The 21,007-nt window shown below is 38.0% G+C and overlaps 1 protein-coding gene and 1 pseudogene across 3 annotated transcripts in view; both read right to left on the minus strand.

Moving 5' to 3' along the window:
* The window catches only part of enpp1 (ectonucleotide pyrophosphatase/phosphodiesterase 1), a 40,205-nt gene extending 33,379 nt beyond the window's left edge, over positions 1–6,826 (minus strand). Inside the window, exons 1-2 of one of the 3 annotated variants that reach the window (XM_041250444.1) lie at positions 6,234–6,819; positions 496–568 (exon numbers count right to left, since the gene is read on the minus strand). In XM_041250444.1, coding sequence (XP_041106378.1) covers positions 496–568; positions 6,234–6,398 — 238 coding nt within the window. In that variant the 5' untranslated portion in view covers positions 6,399–6,819. Of the gene's footprint in view, positions 1–495; positions 569–6,233 lie in introns of all 3 variants that reach the window. The other 2 variants (XM_041250445.1, XM_041250446.1) reach the window with 2 other exon arrangements.
* Positions 6,827–14,126: 7,300 nt separating this feature from the next.
* On the minus strand, positions 14,127–19,257 carry LOC121316403 (annotated as a pseudogene).
* Positions 19,258–21,007: the final 1,750 nt, after the last annotated feature.

The following is a 21,007-nucleotide window of genomic DNA, read 5'->3' on the forward strand; positions in this document are numbered from 1 at the left end:
CATCCATGTTTCTCCTCTCCAACATCCACCTCGAACACAGAAACAGACATGTTTATATACACATGGCCATCTTCAAATCAACACCCAATTAATTAATTAATTAGGAGATGGCCACATTCTGCACAAGAGTTTTAGTTTGCATGGCAGGCAGTCAATTTGTCAATAATAATGACTGCCGACCATGCATTCCCACGAGCTGTCTGACGAGACGAGCTGCTAATATCGCCTCTGCTAGATCACATTTAAACCAATAATAAACAGAATACATTCAAATCATACCAAAACAACATCCACACCATTCTTTTAAATACACACAAAAAAATCACCCATTCTAAAATAAACAAACAATACATTTTAAATCATGATATAATATACACAACACATTTAATTTACATGCAGGGCTTAGCCCCGCCCCCTCTCATTATGTACAGGGCTTTTCTTCTGCCCTGCCACACTAGGTCAATGTGCAAATCACTTAAAGCTCATATTTGTTACCGTCTTCCGAACAGCGTGATGTCAGTCCAAACACAAGCGCTAGAATTATGATCAGCAAACACAGCAGCAGAACCTGCAAGAAAATTCAAAAATGTAAATACAGTACCTCTTTTGTACCTGTATGTGTACTACCGATGTGGTTTTCCCAAAGACTGAAGATTATTGAGCTCATTATAACAGACAGTTTAAACTAGATAAAGCTTATAAAACATACATTAATCCTCATTATACACAATTTGCTGAATGTAAAGTCACAGAGAACTGATGCAAACAAGGATACTTCAAAATGACAGTTTAACAGTTTGTTAGCTAATATTACCAGATACATCTTCACCGTATTGATCTTTTATGCTTTTACTCTATCTTTATGCATTGCTATTTGTGGCCAAACTAAACAGCCTTAAGAAAACATTTCAAAATAGTGCCAACTCCACAGTAAAGGACCCACGAAAACCTATTTCCACTGTCCCTTTGGGAATTAATGTCAACTGCTGTGTGGAATATACAGCAAATATGGTAACATAAAATAATGGTTAGTATGTCTGGGTTCAAAGTATGGTAATCACACAATGTACAGTATAATTATACAGGATTAGTTACTTTAAAAACTTGGTGAAATTAGTTTATGGTCATTATTAGCAGTATTAACCCTGTTAAAAGTACAGTACAGTATTTTTGCACAGTATTTGTACCATACCTTTCCAATAGTTACATTATGCATTTACCATATCTTACCCTGGTTTGCCATGTTTACTAATTTGCATTATCACACTTTTTTTTTACAATGCTTATCTGTGATTTACCATTCTTTGACTTTACAATACTTTACTCTGGGGAAACTTAAAAAACGTAAAAAGCACAAACAAATCAATTAACATTCAAGAATAGAACATTCCAGTTACTATTATAGTTGAGAAAAATTGTTGATCACAACCAAACCTGAAATGTTCAAATAATTTATTTGTGCTTTTGCTGCTGCAGATGACCAATACCCTAAAACATCAAAAGTTACTGTTTGTGACTAACTCATCTACAACAACTTATATTCAGTAACATAAACTAACTTCTGACAAGTTACGTCAATGTATTTTGGCTATGACATTTTAAACAAGTAATTTTGTTCCAAGTTCAAGACCAATTTCACTGTTGGAGCAAAAGCTTAATTCTACTTCTTCAGTTCAGTGAAAGCTTGGATGCAAATGTAACTATTGCCTCGCATGTGGATGGACCTGCTGTACCAGGCTGCAGTTAAAGGAACCGCTGGCAGCACTCCAAGACCTGTCCTGAAGTAATAAGCCTAACAGCTGGGCAGAAGCCAATACCAATGCAAAATGTTTACAGTTGTATACTATAGTAAAAACACAGCACAGTGTACAGACTGCATACCTTTCTGATAAATGCTTGCAGTCGTATTATATTTAATGCAGCTTTTTGTTGTTCGCATTGGCTACTTAAGCAAAAAGGCACGACAGGGTGTGTGAATATACTCTAAAACCACCATGCCCCGGGTGCGTTCCAAGTCATGAGGCGAGACCGAGTAGCTTCAGCCGCCCGGGGCGTGGCGATATGAGAGTATATCACACACCCTGAAGTGCCTTATTGCGCTTATAAAAACAGGTTAACTTACTAAATTGAAAAAAAAAAAGTTTAATTTACAAAGAAGTCATTTTTATTTAATATCCTACTCCCTAAAACTGAGCCAAGAAAAAGTGTTCCATTTATAGCAACTTAAAAAAAATGCACGAATTAAAAAAAAAGCAATTTATAGGATGTTGAATTGAACATTGCCTTTGAAAGTACAGCTCTTTATTTGTATACTTCTTGGTTTGTTCATTACATTTTCATGTAAAATATTACTGCATTTGCATCATGACACAGCACAGATGAGTCTGCCTTTAAATCGTGGAGAACCTTCCTTGCAATACCTGCTACAGTATCAGGTGACAGTGCTGTTTTATTTTTTTATTTTAAACTGACCCCTGTTATGCGGTGTAAGGAGGTATCCATACCAGATTTGTGCTACCGCTTTCCAATGGCGAGAAAGACGTTATTTGCATTATGGAATACCCGTACTTAGCCAACTGACTTTGTAGTTTACAGCTGGACAACAAGAAGAACTACTGAGCCCATGTTAAGAAACAATTTAAAACAATGCAGGGCACAGCAGAAGAGATGATGCCATCGTACCAGTGCAAATTTATGTGGTGCGGAAGAAACTGCCGAGATAAATTTCTGCATCAGCTCACAGCTGCGCAGGGGGTGGGACCGGTGACAGTAGGCAGGGCAGGAGATGCAACCAACCAGAGGAGAAGAACAGGCATAGACCAGAGGCAGCGACAACAAAACACCCATTTAACCACCAAAGAGCAAACTAAATCTTTTTTTAAAGCTGAAAGTTTAAGATATATATTATAAACTATTTGTTTTTAGAAAGGGATAGGGAAACACTGTAGTTCAGGGAGAAGGAGCAGAGGCTAGCGATCAGAATGGCAAGTTTTGAATTGATTTGAATACTTACATATTCTTTTATTCACTATTAATTACTCATTGGTGTCCAATTCAGACTTATTCAATAGCTTAGGTACACTTTGGTTTCCCAAAAGGTCAACATCTACATAAACCTCATCAGTCATGTTTATTGCAATTAATTCCAATTTGTCTGCTTTTTTTTTTTTTTTTCAAAAATTCTAGTGGTGTATGGATATCTATCAGTGATTTGCCCCTTTTTGAAAAGAAGTGCTGACTCATGGTAATATACTGTAATAGCAACACCCCCATGTGACCTGTTTTCGACCAATCAGGATAGAGTATTTCAAATACTCAAATTTAAATGGGTGTTATTGGCTTGATTTTAAGTGTAGAATTATTTGTAAGTCATTCCATACAATGGTTATGCACTACTGTGTGATTGTTTTGTTTTTGTAACTGGATTGATTGAAACACACTGTTAATGAGATATGGGTACTATTTCAATAAATTAATTTAAATCAATAAATAAATGCCATCTGTAATTCCAGTAGTTTTTATATCTAACCAGGCTCATTTAATTATGTGATCTTTATTTGTAAATTATATACAGTATTCATTACACTTCTGAGCTAAAAGCTTTGTGAATTTGGCCCAATATAACTACAAAACATTATGTTAACAGGATATTAGCACTAACTTTTATGCACTTTAGAAATATTAATGTTGGGCCTGGTGGTACAAAACTGCAGTGAAATTACCCAGTTTGGCACTGCTGTCTGTCTGTTGTTGTGCACTTCTTTATAAATCTCGGATTAGACTTGGCTGGGTCTTCTCCAACATAGCAGTGTTCATGAGGGGTACAGCATATGCATGTCATGAAAACTTCCATACAAGTAATGAACTTCCCGGCGTAAATGAAAACTGAGCGGACATGGAAAAAACACAATACAAGTTTTGGCATTAACAGCAGTTTTGTATTATTTGTCCCCTCTGCAAAATGAAGAGTCAGTTTTGTGGTCTACTAACCATGACACCTGCTTACTTATTTTTAGGCGATGTTCTTAAAGCCAATGACTTTCCGAGACAAAGCCAAAAGTTCTTCCGCAACTGTGCAACCTCAACTATAACACCTGCATAAAGTCTAGTTTCAAATCAAGTCGAATGACCTCCGCTATTGCCAATGTTTTGTATTTACTGCCTAAACATAGTTCACTCTCACATCTGCAATGTAGACCTACTTCTCTTTCTAAATCAGAACACCTGCTACTTTTTTCTATAAAAACAGTCTAGCTAAATGAAGCTACCCTTTGAAGTAAAAGCCAGCATTCAATGTTTATTTAAAAGCCATCAAAAATACCAAGTTTGTAAGTGCAGCGTTTAAATGGAGCATAGTTTGGTTTGGAAAGATACAATGGAAAGCACATGGAAGTTATCAGTGAAATTACTTGCATTTCCACATTAAATACTGTATAAATTTACAGTATTAACAATGGCAAACCATGTGGTGTAACCGTATTAAATAAACATCTGAAACCAAATTAACCTTAGTGTTGCTAAATATTCTCTGCTGTACATGTTAAAGAGTAAGCTGCAGGGTTCTGATAAATCGTGTTACACGTCCCTGTGTGTTGCTTCAGCTGTTTAAATAACATACCTGTAATCTTTATTTGCACTGTTAACATCCACACAAACTTTTACACTTATAACTTTAAAAGTCTGATTTCCATACACCCGCTCTGGAGCACTGGGGTTTGAGATCTATCCTCTACATCACTGCAGGAAAAACGATTAAAAAATAACAAGTGCTCTGGCTTTTCTGTTCTGTGCCACATTATGGATCATTATTGCGGTGTTACCTGTTCGACAATGAGGGCAATTATCATTACACTATCTATCAGTGCACGAGAGCGGACATTTTGAAAAGAGCTTTGAAACAGACTTTAAACATACTCTGTAAGGTACACTTAACAGTTCTGCTTTTGGATTAAATGCAAAGCACTCATACATTAGGTTCCTGGGAAGAGTGCCTTAAATTCACACAGAGTTTTACAATTTGAAAGGTATTTTGCTTACTGGTGTCACGTCAATGAGGTAACATGACACAGTCCAATTGACACAACTGCATGTTAAAAGAAAAAAAGGTTTTATTTTTCTGATTAACAATAGCAGTGCATATAGTCAGGTCACAATCGGTACAATGACCAAATGGAGACCACCTTGGAATGACTTCAAAACCCAAACAACACTTTTACATAATAATAAGTTTTCACTGAGTTAAATATGGACACTGTCTTTTATAGTCCGCTTCTCCGCTCCCTCCACTGGCTTCCTATCACTGCTCGCATCGAATTTAAAACTAGTGTACTTGCCTATCTCTGTCTTGACCTTTTTACTCCCTTCTCCTATCTCCAGACTTATTTCTCCCTACACCCCCTCTCCCCTCCCCTGCTTCCAGAACCCATTCCTCCTCCACCCTTGCCCCTCAGTGGTGGACCGACCTACCCAGATATTAGGGCTGCTCAGCCCCCGACCACCTTCCACCAGACCACCTTCCAGAGCCTCCTCAAGACACACCTGTTCAGACAGCATCTGTAAACCTCACAACCCTCGACTATACTGGACTACAGTACATGGCACCCAGTTGTATCAGTACTTCCGTCATCTTTACCTGCACTTAACTACTCCACACTTTCTGTATTCTACTACAGTACAATTATATTATCAGTATCTTGTACTTGATTTTACAAGATACGGATAATTATACTGTAGTAGTAGAATATTTGTAATTGCTCTTACTTGAAATCGTTCTTATCCATTTATTGTACCCACTATTTGCTTTCAATGGAATTTACTCTAGCAAATACTTTAACTAGAGGTGTAACTGCTCTTAGTCAAAATCGCTCTCTAAACGTAATTAATTACTATATTTGTTTCTCCTATTTGAATTTGCTATTTACTACTGACTATTGTATTTCATAACTGCTCTTATCTGTAATGTGATATTTTGTAACAACTGTAAATCGCACTGCTATTAAATAGCGTCTGCTATTTAATAATAATAATAATAATAATAATAATAATAATAATAATAATACAGGGTACAATTGTGGTTTTGTGTGTCTTATGTGCAATTTGGACGTTTTCTTGATGCACACATAAGCAAAATTGCCATTTTTTTAACATTTGTACATGCGTATATTTATATACTGCATCAGAAAATTGAACCAGCCTTCCAAAATAGCATGTTTTGTTTTCTGTTTTCTACTTACCCCACTGAGTATTTTGCATTTTTTTGACTTTTTCTTGCCGCTGGGTTTGTCCAGGTCTCGGAGTTCCACAGTACCCAGCATTGGTATATCAGCCGGTCCTTCAGGTGGCTGTCCATCGCTTTTCTTTCTTTCCACTGCCTTCATTCTACTTTCCACTTCTGTCATGTTTTTCCCTTTTGGAAATATGCAATAATAAAAACTGGTGTCTTTATAGGTCTCAAACTGGAACTGCCTCCACTCGATTTAACGGCATTAGGGAAACGCCGGAACAGGCGATCATTAGATATGATTGTGTAAGCTCTTACTAAATGCCGTTCTTCACGCGTGTGGAATGTTAGCAAAAAGAAAGCGACGTTAGCGATAATTAATGTCGGGAACACGGGTAAATGGGTGGCGGACTGGAGACCTAGAAACTTGGACAGACACACTCCAATGCCCCGTGGAGGTAGTATAATCGTTTATGAGTTTGCTGTCGGTCTGAATCGCAGTGTATCTAAAATACTGTATCCTGTTGAACGGCTTGTGGTTGTATAAACCAAGTGGTGACTTTGTTATCTACCGTTGATGCGTTAGTTGGGAGACTGTGGGTGGAGTTAAGCTAATAACTTTTTCTTTTTGTCTTGAGTCTGTGTGTGTCCGTCTGTCCCGGAAGCCTTACGTGCTACTGTTGGGGAGAAACCGTGCACGCTTTGGTGTTAGGCTATGACTAGGGGTAGGGGGATTTATGTAATAAAATATTACTACAGATTACCATGCTAATGTCTACTGTCATTGAACGAGAATAGTACTGGTGACTGTTGTAGCGTGGTTCGTTTGTTCTTTTTTCTCTTTGGTGTGAATCCCCATTATTATTATTATTATTATTATTATTATTATTATTATTATTACTACTATGGGTGTTATTGTTATAAGTATTAATAGGATTTGTTTCTCTGCGGTGTGATATTTCATTGTTTTACAGAGCACTGTTTAGTTAATAATCATTGGTGTTGCTGATGAGTTGTTTGCCTGGTGATACTTATTCGCATTGGATTTGGTTTATAATTATCTTTTTACTACTCGTGGTTTCTTGCTGGTATTTCATTTTATACTTAACTACCTTGTTGCTACTATTTGTAACTCCTCTGTATTGGATCATGCATAGCGACCTCACTGCTGCTTATTGTTACCTATCTGTATTGCACTTGCCTTCAACCACTTCGTTGCTGCTATTTGTAACTTTTTTATATTGGATTTTGCATGTATAAACAGCTATATTTTACATTGTGGTGGTCTATCTTTGTTCTTGCTTAGTATACATTTCTGCCCTCTGTAGATGAACCTGTGTGTCTTAAGAAATTTGTTAAAGCTAAAACTAATCTCTGAAGGCGCAATACCTTCAGTGTGGTAGTCTGACTACAGGATTTTAGTATATCCCTATAGCAAAGCTCCCTTTTCTGGTCCTCGCCCGTGGGATGCTACAACTGCATGAGGGTGTAGCTCAGGAGTATCAAACATACAGCCCACGGACCAAATCTGCCCCCTGGAGCGATGTCACCCGGCCCACGGAATACTGTGGGATATAATTATTTTATTCAATAGGATACAGGTAAAAAATAAAAAAAAAGTTAAATACCAAAATCACAACAGATATGGATCCATTTTTTATTTACCACTCACCAAAAGATGACGGAATTAAAGACTGCTGCTGCTGCTTCCAAATACCTGTTGATCAGCGACATCTGGAGCAAATGACTGGGCTGTGTGTCAGTTAGTTGATAACAAAATGTAGATTTGTTGATATTCATGACAGAAAGCTTGCTGCGTCTCAGGACATACTATTTCAGTAGCTTTTAGCAGCAATTCTTCAAAAACTCTTCATCAGAAAATATTTTTTTAGTAGAAACAGTTATTTCGCGAGCAATCACATAGCTTGTCATAACAGCAGCATCACTTATGTTACAAACATTAGTAAACATCGATTGCTGATTTTTCAATCACTGCTAATTCAGAGTATTTCTCTTCACGTACCGTTCCTGTATATGTATCATATTTCTTGCCATGGCTTGGTTCATAGTGTCTTTTAATGTTCTATTATTTCACTAGACACATGTTGCTTACAAATTAAGCACGTTGGCTTTCCATTCATGCCCTCAAAGAAATACAAAATTCCCCATTTCGCTTGAAACACACGGCACTCTTGGTCCAATTTTCTATTCATGGATAAAGACATGATGACACTTCTTACAAAAGAACGTACAAATCAGAAGGTTACGTTACTTACCGTAACCCTGGTTCCCTGAAAGAGAAGATCACCAACAACATTACGTATGTGATATGCCTGCTACTGGTAGGTATTTTCTGAGATGTCTATACCAGAGCTGTTGATAGGCCCCATCCTGGGATGACACACTTGGTCCTGCCTACCGATGGATTAAAACTGTCCTGAGTAAGCCATTTCTCTTTTTGCATCGAACCCGTGAGGGTGACTGACGTGATCTCGCGGTTGGTGGTCATCTTCTCTTTCAGGGAACTAGGGTTACGGTAAGTAACCTAACGTTTCTTTTCAATACGAAGACCACCAACAACATTACGTATGGGGAAATGTATACCAGAGCCATCGCGAGGGAGAAGGAAGGGCAGCATAGGAGGGATGCACCAGAACTGTATAACCAAAGGTTAGCGGTGCGAGTATGCAGCCTCAAGAACCCTTGTGCCTATTGAAGCGGTAGAAACTGTCATACATCGCAGAGACTGTGTCAGCAATCAATCAATCAATCAATTTTATATAGCGCCTTTCATAGTGGACCACCATCACAAAGCGCTTTACGAGATGCAGTAACAAGAAGACCATCGATAATACATCAATTACAGAGAATATAATAATATATATATATATATATATATATATATATATATATAAAAAACAATGCATAATACATTAAATACAGTGGAAAGTGCATAATACATGATAGTAACATTGCAACAGTTGCTGCTCTGAGAGGGGCTGTCCTAGGGTCTATACTGTGACAGACAGATCTGGTCAGTATGACGCAGAGCTGTTCTAACCACGTAACACCTCAATGCCAGCACCAGGCAGGGGAAATTCAATCTCCTATCCTCCTCCGAAGCAAACGGAGGTGGATGGAAAGACTCCAATTCCACAGACTGATTCATGTGGAAGGCCTTAATCGCCTTGGGGAGGAAAGCAAGGTTTGTACACAGTGATACCCTGCTGCCATCATCCTAAATACACATATAAGAGCTGTGCACTGCAGTGCCTGAAGCTCACTGACCCACTTTGCGGATGTGATTGCCAAGAGGAAGCCTGTCTTCATAGAGAGATGCTTCGACTCTGTGGAGCGTATAAGCTCAAACGGGGCCTTCGTGATAGCCTCTAGTACAACATCAAGGCTCCATTTGAGGAGAATGGCCCTCCTGGGAGGGGGTAACCACGAGCATCTTTGAGAAACTGGATAGCCAAAAAATGCGCACCCGGAAATACAGAAATTACAGGGACGTGGCATGCATACGTTCAATGTGGAAGTGACCTACTAGCATCAAGCAGTCCTTGCAGAAACTGGGTCATGACTTCTAGTCAGACACCAATTCTGGAAATACTTCCATTTATAGGTGTACAGCGACCTAGTGGAGTCTGTCCTAGCGCTCTGCAGAGTACCCACAACTGCGTCTGACAGCCCTAGGGCTGTCCAGCGGTACCGTTCAGGGGCCAAACCCATAATTGGTACCTGCCAGGTTCCAGATTCCCTGAGGTCGGGAGCAACGGTACTGGCGGGAACACGTAAAGGAGCATCCCGGGACACTTGTGGACTAGGGTGTTGACGCCGACTACAGCGCTTAGGCAGTGAAAGGTATACCACAGGGGTCAATGCATCGTCTCCGCCGAGGCGACGAGATCGACCTGCGCCTTCCCAAACTAGTCCCAAATGCGCTCCACCACTCTGGGAAGATGCGTCGCCCGTAGGGACAGCAGGTTCCTTTGCGCCCAAGTCAGGAGCCGGAAGACGATGCGATGCAACCCTGGGGACCAGAAGACACCCTGGTGGTTGACATATGCCACTGCTGATGTGTTGTCTGTTCGGAACAGCACGTGTTTTCCGTGCAACACTAGAATAAAGTGCTGGAGAGCCAGGAAAACAGCCTACAGCCTGCCAAATTTTTTTAAATAACATTTTTTTTTTTTTTGAAAGAGACAGATTAATTGTTGAAAATGACATCTTCATTAGCGCTTCCTTTAAAACATTTCTTTAAAAACAACTTGATCCTTATTTTCATTTTTATCCTAAAATGTAATGTGTAACCTGCTATTGCTGCTGGTAAAAATCATTCACTTGCCTTTAGATTTGTATTAATAAATGAGCTGCTGAACTGTACTTATTATACGTTAGCACTCAGTTTAGTCCAAACCAATGATATTGCTGTTTTTAAAATTAATCTTATAAGCTAGTACAGTCACAATATAGGCAAAACACAAGAAACATATAGACTTCCAGTATTCATTGACTTATTAAACAAAATGAAAATACATATGGAAACAACTTAATCTTCAAATAAATAAGAATAAACAATAGATGCAGCTAAATTGTCCCTAGAATAGAAATGCAAAGAAAAAGCAAAAATCATAATATACTGTAGTTCCAAAAATGAGTATACAGTTTAAACTATAAATGTTTGTAAAATGTTCATAAAATTTATAAACTTAAATAAACTACGATTGTGCTACCAGTGATTCTGTCCGTACAACCCCTAGCGATTTTATACAGTCACTGATTTCACACTTTCACTGTAAAATTTACAAACAGAACTGTCTGGTTGTTCGTCAGTAATTTACAGAAAAGGCATGCCTTATTTTTTGAAATTGGTGTACCATAAGGATGAACTTTAGCTGAGTGTCAACTTTTCTGATATTGACACAGCAGTTCCTGGCCACTTTATTAAAAAAAAAAAAAAAAAAAAAACATTCCCCAAATTGTGCTGGTGAACAAGTCAATTTTGGATGAATTCAAAGTTACTTAATCTCAAATAAGTCACATGGCGTATACAAGACCATGTGTGATAATCTAATTGGTTAAAGAATGGACAGAATTAAAGAGTGTTTGTAAGGGGCATGAAGGAAGGACTGTATATGCCCCAGTGTCTGACTGCAACTAGGACTACTTTATCATCAGGGAGAGGCAAACCTCCTAAATATCCAGTTTGTATGCAGTCAGAAGCAGGTATAGACCACCAGCGTGATAGGTGCAGCACATTCCATCAATTCCATACTAAAGCAGCCTAACCATTCATATATTTCAGGTGATTAAGGATAAAGGACACAACTCAATTAACGTTTAGCTGGAAAAAGAGTTCCAGGGAAATGCAAATGAACTGAGTAAAGATGTAAGAATTTTGGATTTGTTGTTAAACAAATCAAATTTAAATGGCTCCACATTTGCACTGTCAATTGCATTAATTTATATGTATTTTACATACTTTTCCCAGCTTATAGTTAATTAAAGTGGGCAACAAACATACAAACAAAAAAGTCCCTCTAATTATTGTCTGATTATCGGCTCCCGCCGCCACACCCTGTCCAAATACCTAGCTACCCCTTCCCCCTAGTCCCTTCGCCCTCCCTTGGGCCAGTCGTGGGGGTGCTGCTGCAGTATTGGCCTTTCTAGGTGGCTTAGCAGGCAATGGTTCTGCTCAATCCAGTGTGTCTGGTGCCTGTCGTTGCAGCCACAGGTGTGGCCACGGAGCCAAGCATTCAGAAAAACGCACGAACAGCCTGACTTTAGTGATCGCATCTGGGTTCAGCCTTTCCATGGTGTAATCCTTGAGGTGATGGGCAATGGTCCAGGCATGTTCCTCCGCCAAATATCTCTCCTCCCGAAACTTTAGTTGATAGCACTCGGGAGTAACACTCGAGTGAGGATAGCTGCCTTCAGAGTGGGGTAGTCCATCATCGTGGCTGGGAACTGAGTTCTCGTTGCCAGCCTGTGCATCCCCTATCAGCTAAGGCAGGAGGCAGCTGGCCCACTGTTCTGGGGGCCACTGAGTAGCACAGTAATAGAACTACAAACAAAAGGTGCTGCTTCTTGCAGCTTCCTGCAGCCTCTGCTCTCCGGTACGGCTCACGCTTCAAAGATACTTTACTGGTCCCTCACTCACATTCATGGGGTTGCCCAGGATTCCCTAGCTGTACTACAGTAACTATGGTGGCTGTCTCCCTGAGCTGTGCTTGCCTGCCTCTTTCGCTTGCTTCCTACACTGGTGTTCTTTTCCTCTGTTACTCCAGGTATATGAACTCAGCTCCCGCTGTCATTTCACCTAGAGGGGCCAGCATGAAAGAACAGCAAAGCGTCACTTTTATTGGTCAAATGACCCCCCAAGACCCGCCTCCTGATCAGTCAGAGGGAGATGACACAACCTCACCCAACCTCTCTGTCACTGGCATGACTGACAGGCGGATCCCACAGGGCTCCCGACCCTTTTGCAGTGTGCATAGTTAATGGTACATATTTCAGATTCTCTAGCTGCTAACCTAGTATAAGACAGGGAGCATTGCATTGGCCTTTTCCCTCTTTGGGGTGAGGAAAGAAAAGCATCAAGGATTCCAGCATGCTTCAGTGACACCTACTGGTTAGGTTACAAATCCAAGTTTGGACTTCCCTACCTTGTCTCCAGGGTTTATAGGCTTGGTAACATTTGTTGCCGAGGTTCAGGAAGTAAAAAGAGCTGACTGTGGGACCAAAGTTCACCAGTTGATGGTAAGTGAGTTGCAGTTGTGTGGCAACCTTCAAGATGAGCACAGTATTTCAAATTCAGGAAAGAAAATTGGTAATACACAAAAAGGGAACGTATGAGGCCATGCAGTGGGAGAAGTCACCACCTTGTAGTGAATGGAAAGCTGTAACCAGTTTGAAATTAAGATACTATTTAATAACTAGCACCAATTACAAACAAACAAAGCTGATACAAGTTCATACAATTTAATTTATCTTGGGAGATGTGGGTGTGGTGATCTATACACCCAAGGTTGCATATTTAATGGCTGTATTTTGTAAATTTTGTATTTTTTCCTGTTATTTTCAGGCTCTTTGTTTATTGATACGGTTCAATTAAGCAATTGAGCACCACCAGGAACAGGGTTGGGAAATGCTGCTCTAGAGCAAATTCTAGGTAGCTTCCAATTCTGATACAGTTATTCTCCACAGGCCTGCACAGGCCTTCAGTTTAAAGCCAAATGCTGCTTGGTTATTGAAACACTCCACTTTTAACCCCCCCAGTGTTGCCAGATCCGCGGTTTTCCCACGGAATGGGGCTAGTTTAAAAACACAGCCGCAGGAAATATTAAGGAGTCGCGGGTTGATAATGTAATTAGATTAGTGGTATAACTTAAAAAAATTGAAACTGTTTTCATGTTTTTAATATTGTTTGGGATACAGGATCACACTGTAATTTAGTTGCTGGCCCAAATATGAATATTGATTTGTCCCTTCAGAGCTTCTTTTCTTACGAAAGGTTTTAATTCTTTTTTGTTGTTGGTTTTTTTAAATGCATAGGCCTGCGTGTTACTAATAAGCTTGCTTTCAGTAAAAACAAATAATTGGGCTATTTAAGTGACTTTTGGCTGTAAACCCAGCAGAAACCAGGCAACCCTGAACCCCACTAATCCAAATGTTGGATCAAAACATGCAGGGTCTTCCTTTAAATAACTACTAGTGTTGGATGCCGAAATCCTGTCCCTGAGCATCTCCCACATTAGAAACTTAGTTTAAGCAGTGTGTAATTGATAGGAATGTGACGCTTAGCTGAAGGCGGTCCTGTCTGCTGTAAATTCACTGGAAATGTATCTGCAGAGTTGTGCACTATGTGTACAATCCCAGTACAAGTGTTAGACCTCTTTGCAAGTCATTTCTGCAGTTGTTCAGGTGCACTGAAAGCTTCATATACATCAGCAGAAAATTCCTTCACCTACTCAGTCATTAAGAGGGCCTGAAAGACAAAACTCAAGCGTGATGACACTCATATATGGTAGTTAAAGCTTAAACTTGCTGGAAGATATTATGTTCGTCAGCACTCATGCTTAGTTTCTGAATGGTGGAATATACAAAAAAATGAATGCTTCTTACCTGAACAAACTGGCTTGGTATTTTACTGCACATTGCATTAATCTGTCCCTTTACCACGGGGATGACTTTGGCTAGTGGAAGACTGACACTGGACAGACTGCAAAAGGTAAAAGTAGCAAAATAAAATAAAAATACAGGTATAGTATGTACATTTAACTGGCAGACAGATAAACTTAACTCCTGAAAGTAAATACATTAAAAGTCAGTGCATGCTTAAAAAATTAATTGCAGCCTGTGAAATGAGACACTCACTAACAAAAAAACGGATTAAACACACTATTATTTTAACAACTCACAACATTACTTAAAAAAAAAAAACCCAAAAAACAGCATCAACTGCAATGCTGCTGGAGTATTAAAAAAATTTGAAATAAAAACAAAACCTGTGGGGATTTAGCAGGTTATGAAAGTAGGTGTCCAAAAAAAAAAAAAAAGGTACCTTGTTGATTCTGAGAAACTGTCCTGTTTTAACAAAGTAATTTGGAACTACGTGTTCTAAAAGTATATTCAATGTTACATGTTTTTTCTACACAATTTGAATTCTTATTTGAATGTCACCTCATTGAGAACTACAGTAGGCAGTGCCCTTAGTGCTGTAGGTGATCCCCTTAATCTCACTAATATTTGATTCATACAACCAGTCACTCGAAAGGCAGTTAGCAGCTGTACAGACCTGTCTGCTGCGATGCTCTGCCGAGGATCTTGCTGGTTATGCCTGAAAAACTCTGCCATGTTGTCAAAAAGCTGGCTAAACCCACGGTTCAAACAGGTATTCAAACAATGTAGAAGTCTTGACTGTGAAACCACAATGTTGGAGAAAAAAAAAATGTACGTTTTGTTTTGTCAATACTGTGGAATAGTAAGGACTCTGTATACTGTATAATAGCTTAACACATCCAATTGAAAAAAAAAATATACACAATGTTTCCATTTTTATCTGGTTCAGAAATACAAAAACTGTAAATTATTAAACTTAAACTATTGAGGAACTCCATTATAAAATATATAACTATAAACATTAAAACTAATGATGACTGTATGAATACGGTATTTTAATGCCACTGTCTGTTCACTTGTGTAATAAATAGCTGAGCAAGAGAACAAGTGCAAAGAACTGTCCACATAACTTCAGTCTACTTACCCTTCTAACATGTCCCTGGTTTCATTTAGCAATTTTATTGTTCCAACATCTTTGTCTGTTAGACCATGTGCCTGCAGATGTAATATGAGAATGAATCTACTGAGTGGCATCACAAAGTAATTTTGGATATGACCCCCCTGGCTGTGGGTTTGATACTATGCTTTGAGACTTGTCTACATTACTATTGGCTTCCATCTCCTATTTATACAGGCATTAGAGAGACCAAATAAATCACAGGGAATTTTGCTTTTCTGTTGCAAGGGTTGTGCAAATTATACTGCAAAATATTACTTACAAAAGTATGCATTATCTTTCTTGAATGTTTTTTTTTGCATATTTAACTACAATAACAACAATTTATAATAATTGATTGTACTTCACTTCCCACCAACTGGCGTGTTATTGAGTTGGGGGAGTTTGGCAGGGTGCCACATCCCTGTGTGTAGTTTGCGTTCTATGTAATATGTAGTATGTAGTGTGTTATTGTTAGGGTACATATATTTTGGTGCACGGGATATAAATTGGGCTCTGTAGCACAAGTGTTTTAGTATGTGAGCACGGGGAACAGACAAATGAGCTCACATGCTGAGATTCAAGTGAATGATTAATTAGTAATTGAATCCCGGCAGAACTATATATATAGATGCACAAGTCACTCACTCGGGGTTGGTGTGTTCAAGGGCGTAGGAATGGGAGAGAGTCAGGAGTAATTAAAACAACTGCTACCCATGCTGGAGGACCAGCACGATACCTGTTTCTTTGTTTCGTCCACTGTTTGTTAGTGTCTGTTTGTTTGACCATTGTGCCGTTTTGTTTGTTCAGTGTTTGTGTTTTGTTAAATATTTTTATTTTATTAAAACACACAAGCAAGCACATTCACATTTCACTTTCAGTGCTGTGTGTGTTTCTAGCGGGTCTGACATCATTGCTCAGGCCTGCTTGCCTCAGGGAGTCAAAGTAATTTTCAGGTGAAACATCTTTCATAATTGAGGGAAAGAGATTAGACATTTCTACACAAACCATTTAACCATAAACGTATTATTTAAACAGCAAAAATAATGCTTATATCAGCATTTGAAAATAAACAATGAAAACCAATTCAGCCTTCTGCTGGCAGAAAACCCCATGGACTGCTAATATCTGTAACTAATTACAATGTGTTAGTTGGAAGCCATTGGTTATAGACTGCAATACATATTTTGCCTGACAATGAGAATGCAAGTGCAATTAAAAGGGAATGCTGCCTCAATTAATTGGCTTCAAAAGGTGATATTATATATATATATATAGATATATATATATATATATATATATATTATACACACAACACACACACACACACACACACACACACACACACACACACACACACTATTGGTCAGAATTGTTAAGCTTTTGGAAGTAGAAATATTAAAGTGTACCTGAGCTGATAAAGTGCTTTCCTCGTCTGGCATCGTGTACGAAGAAAGAGTCGATTTGTTTCCACTACTTTCAGCTGTGCTTGAACGTCCCATCTGCTCCACCTGCTCTGATCTGGTTTTGCTGCTCCAACTCCAGCAGGGAGATGCTCTGTTTAAGGGAAATGCTGACAGAAAAAAAAAAAATAATAATAATAATAATATGACTGAGATTACAGCAGAGGTAACCAAGGGTTTCCTTTCCAGTACTAGTCTTTATTGTTTAACTGAACCAATTAAACCTCCCACCAAACCCTGAAGTAGTTAATTATCTCATTTTACCCGTCAAACCTGGGTCTATATTTATCATTTGTGCGGGTGCAAGTACATCCTTCTAAACCATGTGTATGCACATTCAAACAGAAAGTACATGATTTATCAACATAGGAGTTTGTTTGAGAATGGTCATAGACTCTCACACACACACTGGAGCACGTGTACGATCGTTATCTTGTGTCAGAATGACAGTACTGCAAGATATGATCAAACTCCTATTAAAATCGTCTAAAGATACACAGTCAGTGCAATACATAAAATAATAATGTTCTCATTAGGGTTGATGGGTATAAATTATATATTGATGATTGTATAATATTTAATATATTGATGGGTGAAATTACAATGTTTGCCGCATATAATTATTTAATAAATTATTGCCGTTATATACCAGATAGGCTATTATTCATATTGTTATTAATATTTAGATAGTAGTATGATACAAATGTTTTATTTATTTATTTATTTATTTATTTATTTTTTTCCAGGTGTGCACAGGTAATTACAGGTGTGTAGGCTATGAAGAAAGACATTTGTTATATAAATTCACATACGGTACTAATGTCAAAACATAATTTGTAAATAGCTGATCTAGCACTTGTGGAAGACCTTGCTAATGCTGCTTTTTTGGCAAGAGAGAGTTTTGGGATCGATATGACATTTGCACCAAGTTCAAAAGAACTTTTTACAAGAGCCTTTCCAAAGGCAGTCCTGATGAAATTGTGCGAGATGTTGGGTCCTGGGTTGCGCACACCACACAAGCGAACACATCCTATTCCTACACATATGCAAGTTTTGTCTACTGTTGGCTTTTTGGTCTATGGTAGCTTTCAAAGGCATATTGGAGACACAACTGGCATTTCACAAGCTTCTAGCGCACAGATGCTTGGGGTTTTGGACTCGATAATTTCGCTCTGTACATTTAATTTCCCCATACAGGGAAGAACAGCAGATTGGAGTAAAAATTGTTGGGTTCCCTGATACAATCTGTGCTATAGACTGTACTCAAGTAGCAACAGTGAATGAATTTAATTTCGTGAACAGAAAACGGTACCATTCATTTAATGTGCAGGGTATATCCGATGCCCGTCTCCATCTTTTGAATGTTGTGGCCAGGCAGAACAGAACTCACAATTCATTTATTTTTCAAAACAGCAGTGTTGGCACTTTAGTAAACAGAGCAGTGAGAGGTGGGTATGTTTACCATATATGGCTATATAGGGGTGTTTTAAGTTAACACCTGTTACATAGAAACATGTGTGCAAGTGCCTTAGACAAGATTGATAAATCAGGACTTAATTATGTGTATGGCAATTCTAAACTTTATGCGTACGAAAAAATCTACCCATTTGTTCACGCACAAATGATAAATATAGGCTGTAGAGTTTTTCATTTATGTTTTTATTCAATTCTGTATCCGGTCTTCTCATTCCCAGTTGCCAGCAGGCTAAATTGCCATCTACTTAGCCAGATGAGCTGCCTATAACAGTTATTTCAAAAAGAAAATAAAAAAAGTAGTTTGCAGTGCTTGTATGTTCCAGTGAATAGTATTCAAAATGTTTATTTTCTTCCAGTAAAAAAGCAGCAATTTCTGCAATACATTACGTATGTAGTCGAGTAAAACATTCCTTCTCTGAGGGCATTTAGTTTCTGGGCTTATGTTTCCATGGACACCGTGAATTGCAATGGACCAATCAGTTTCTAGCTTACAAGTGATGTTGTTGAGGAAGGCCGAACTGTACAATAATATAGTGAACCTAAGTCATTAACCATACAGCAGTTATGAAATTGTATAACACTTTGTTTTTTTTAAAACAACCTACGTTTTCTATGTAAGATCGTCTTTTTGTAATGATATAAAGTACTTTTTTTACCTGGGAAAAGATACAGTATAAAAATGTAGGCATTATTGAATAGGTTAACTAATGGGTGTTTGCTTTCACTTTGAAACTTTTTACAGTTAGCAGCTGTACAGACCTGTCCGCTGTGATGCTCTGCCGAGGATCTTGCTGATTATGCCTGAAAAATTCTGCCATGTTGTTAAAAAGCTGGCTAAACCCACGGTTCAAACAGGTATTCAAAACAATGTAGAAGTCTGGACTGTGAAACCACAATGTTGGAGAAAAAAAAAAAAAGTTTTGTTTCGTCAATACTGTGGAATAGTAAGGACTCGGGTTTACTGTATAATAGCTTAACACATTATCCAATTGAAAAAAAAAGTACTATACACAATATTTCAATTTTTAACTGGTTAAGAAATGCAAAAACTGTAAATAATGTCCAGTTCTGTAGGTAGTTTTATTGAGGAACTCCATTATAAAATATATAACTATAAACATTAAAACTAATGATGACTGTATGAATACGGTATTTTAATGCCACTGTCTGTTCATTTGTCTAATAAATAGTTGAGCAAGAGAACAAGTGCAAAGAACTGTCCACATAACTTCAGTCTACTTACCTTTCTAACATGTCCCTGGTTTCATTTAGCAATTTTATCGTTCCAACATCTTTGTCTGTTAGATCAAATGCCTGCATATGCCTTATGCAGTGCTTGTATGTTCCAGTGACACTTTGAAAACTTTGTACTCCTTTTCCTACACACACCAGCTGCATAGCTGGCTCATCGATCTGACTGGCTCTCGTGGCGACACAATCTGGCAAAATTGAACTACAACAATATTAGTCTTAAATAGAGTGTATACAATCTACGTTAATAACTTTTACCCTTGTTCAGGGTACTACAGAAACATTAATGTGATTTCTAGTAAGCCGTGTATTGCAGTGTTTTGTGGTAGACTGCAAGCACCAGCCAAAAAGGGAAGCTGCTCCAGATTTCCTATAATAGCTCATGCTAATCTCCTGTGGAAGTGGCATGTCAGTTTGTGCTAATCTGTATTAATAAAATGAATAAGAAATATCCAAAACCACTTGTGTATGTAATTTGTACACCAAAGGTGTTTTTCCATTTCCGCATTACTCTTTTGCATTTGAAGTAGTTTCCATTTCATATACCTATAAATTAATATTTATCTATCAAAATTTTACTTTCAGGCTACGTTGTTCAAGTGAATGCCAATACATTATTTATTGTTATTTGTATTTATTTTAATCTAGCAACAGTTTAAAAACTGTTTAAAAACATAAATAATAAAAACAAAAGAAAAAATACAACTTACTGTAGAAATCGCACTAATGTTTACAGAAAATGCAACAGAAACAAACTTCTGAAAACTGTAAAATCAACAGTGTTCGAAATTATTTATTTATTAATTATTATTTATTAATGCACTTGCGCATTCTTGGATGGTAGTTAATGAGAAACGGCCACATGGGAAGGTATGTGCTCAGAATCTTGGATGACTAAAAATAAGTGTAAGGACTGGTTGGTACCATGAATATTTTTATAAACTTAAAATGTGTGTTTGTTTCATTTTTTTGTATAACATGCAAAAGAAAAAATGGAACACATGAAAAAAAATTGAAAACAAAATACAGCTTATGGCTTACCTTTTCTGTATTCAAATTTACTACTAATTCAATTAATACTGCTTCTTATCTTATGTCTTTAATTTAGAAATTGCTTCACATTTTTCTCTTCTGTCTCACTTGGTATTGTGGTTTCTACATAATGTGACATTGTTTCTTTTTGTGCCTCAAATATAATTTCTCTGTCTGATTGGTTTCTGGTTCTGTCTGTTACCACTTTTTTCTGTGTGTAATAAATTATTGCAAAACCAAACAAACCATCTGAGAAATCACCACGCAAGTCTCACTCAGCATGTA

The sequence above is a fragment of the Polyodon spathula genome, chromosome 5 (genome assembly GCF_017654505.1).
Source record: "Polyodon spathula isolate WHYD16114869_AA chromosome 5, ASM1765450v1, whole genome shotgun sequence".
NCBI lineage: Eukaryota > Metazoa > Chordata > Actinopteri > Acipenseriformes > Polyodontidae > Polyodon > Polyodon spathula.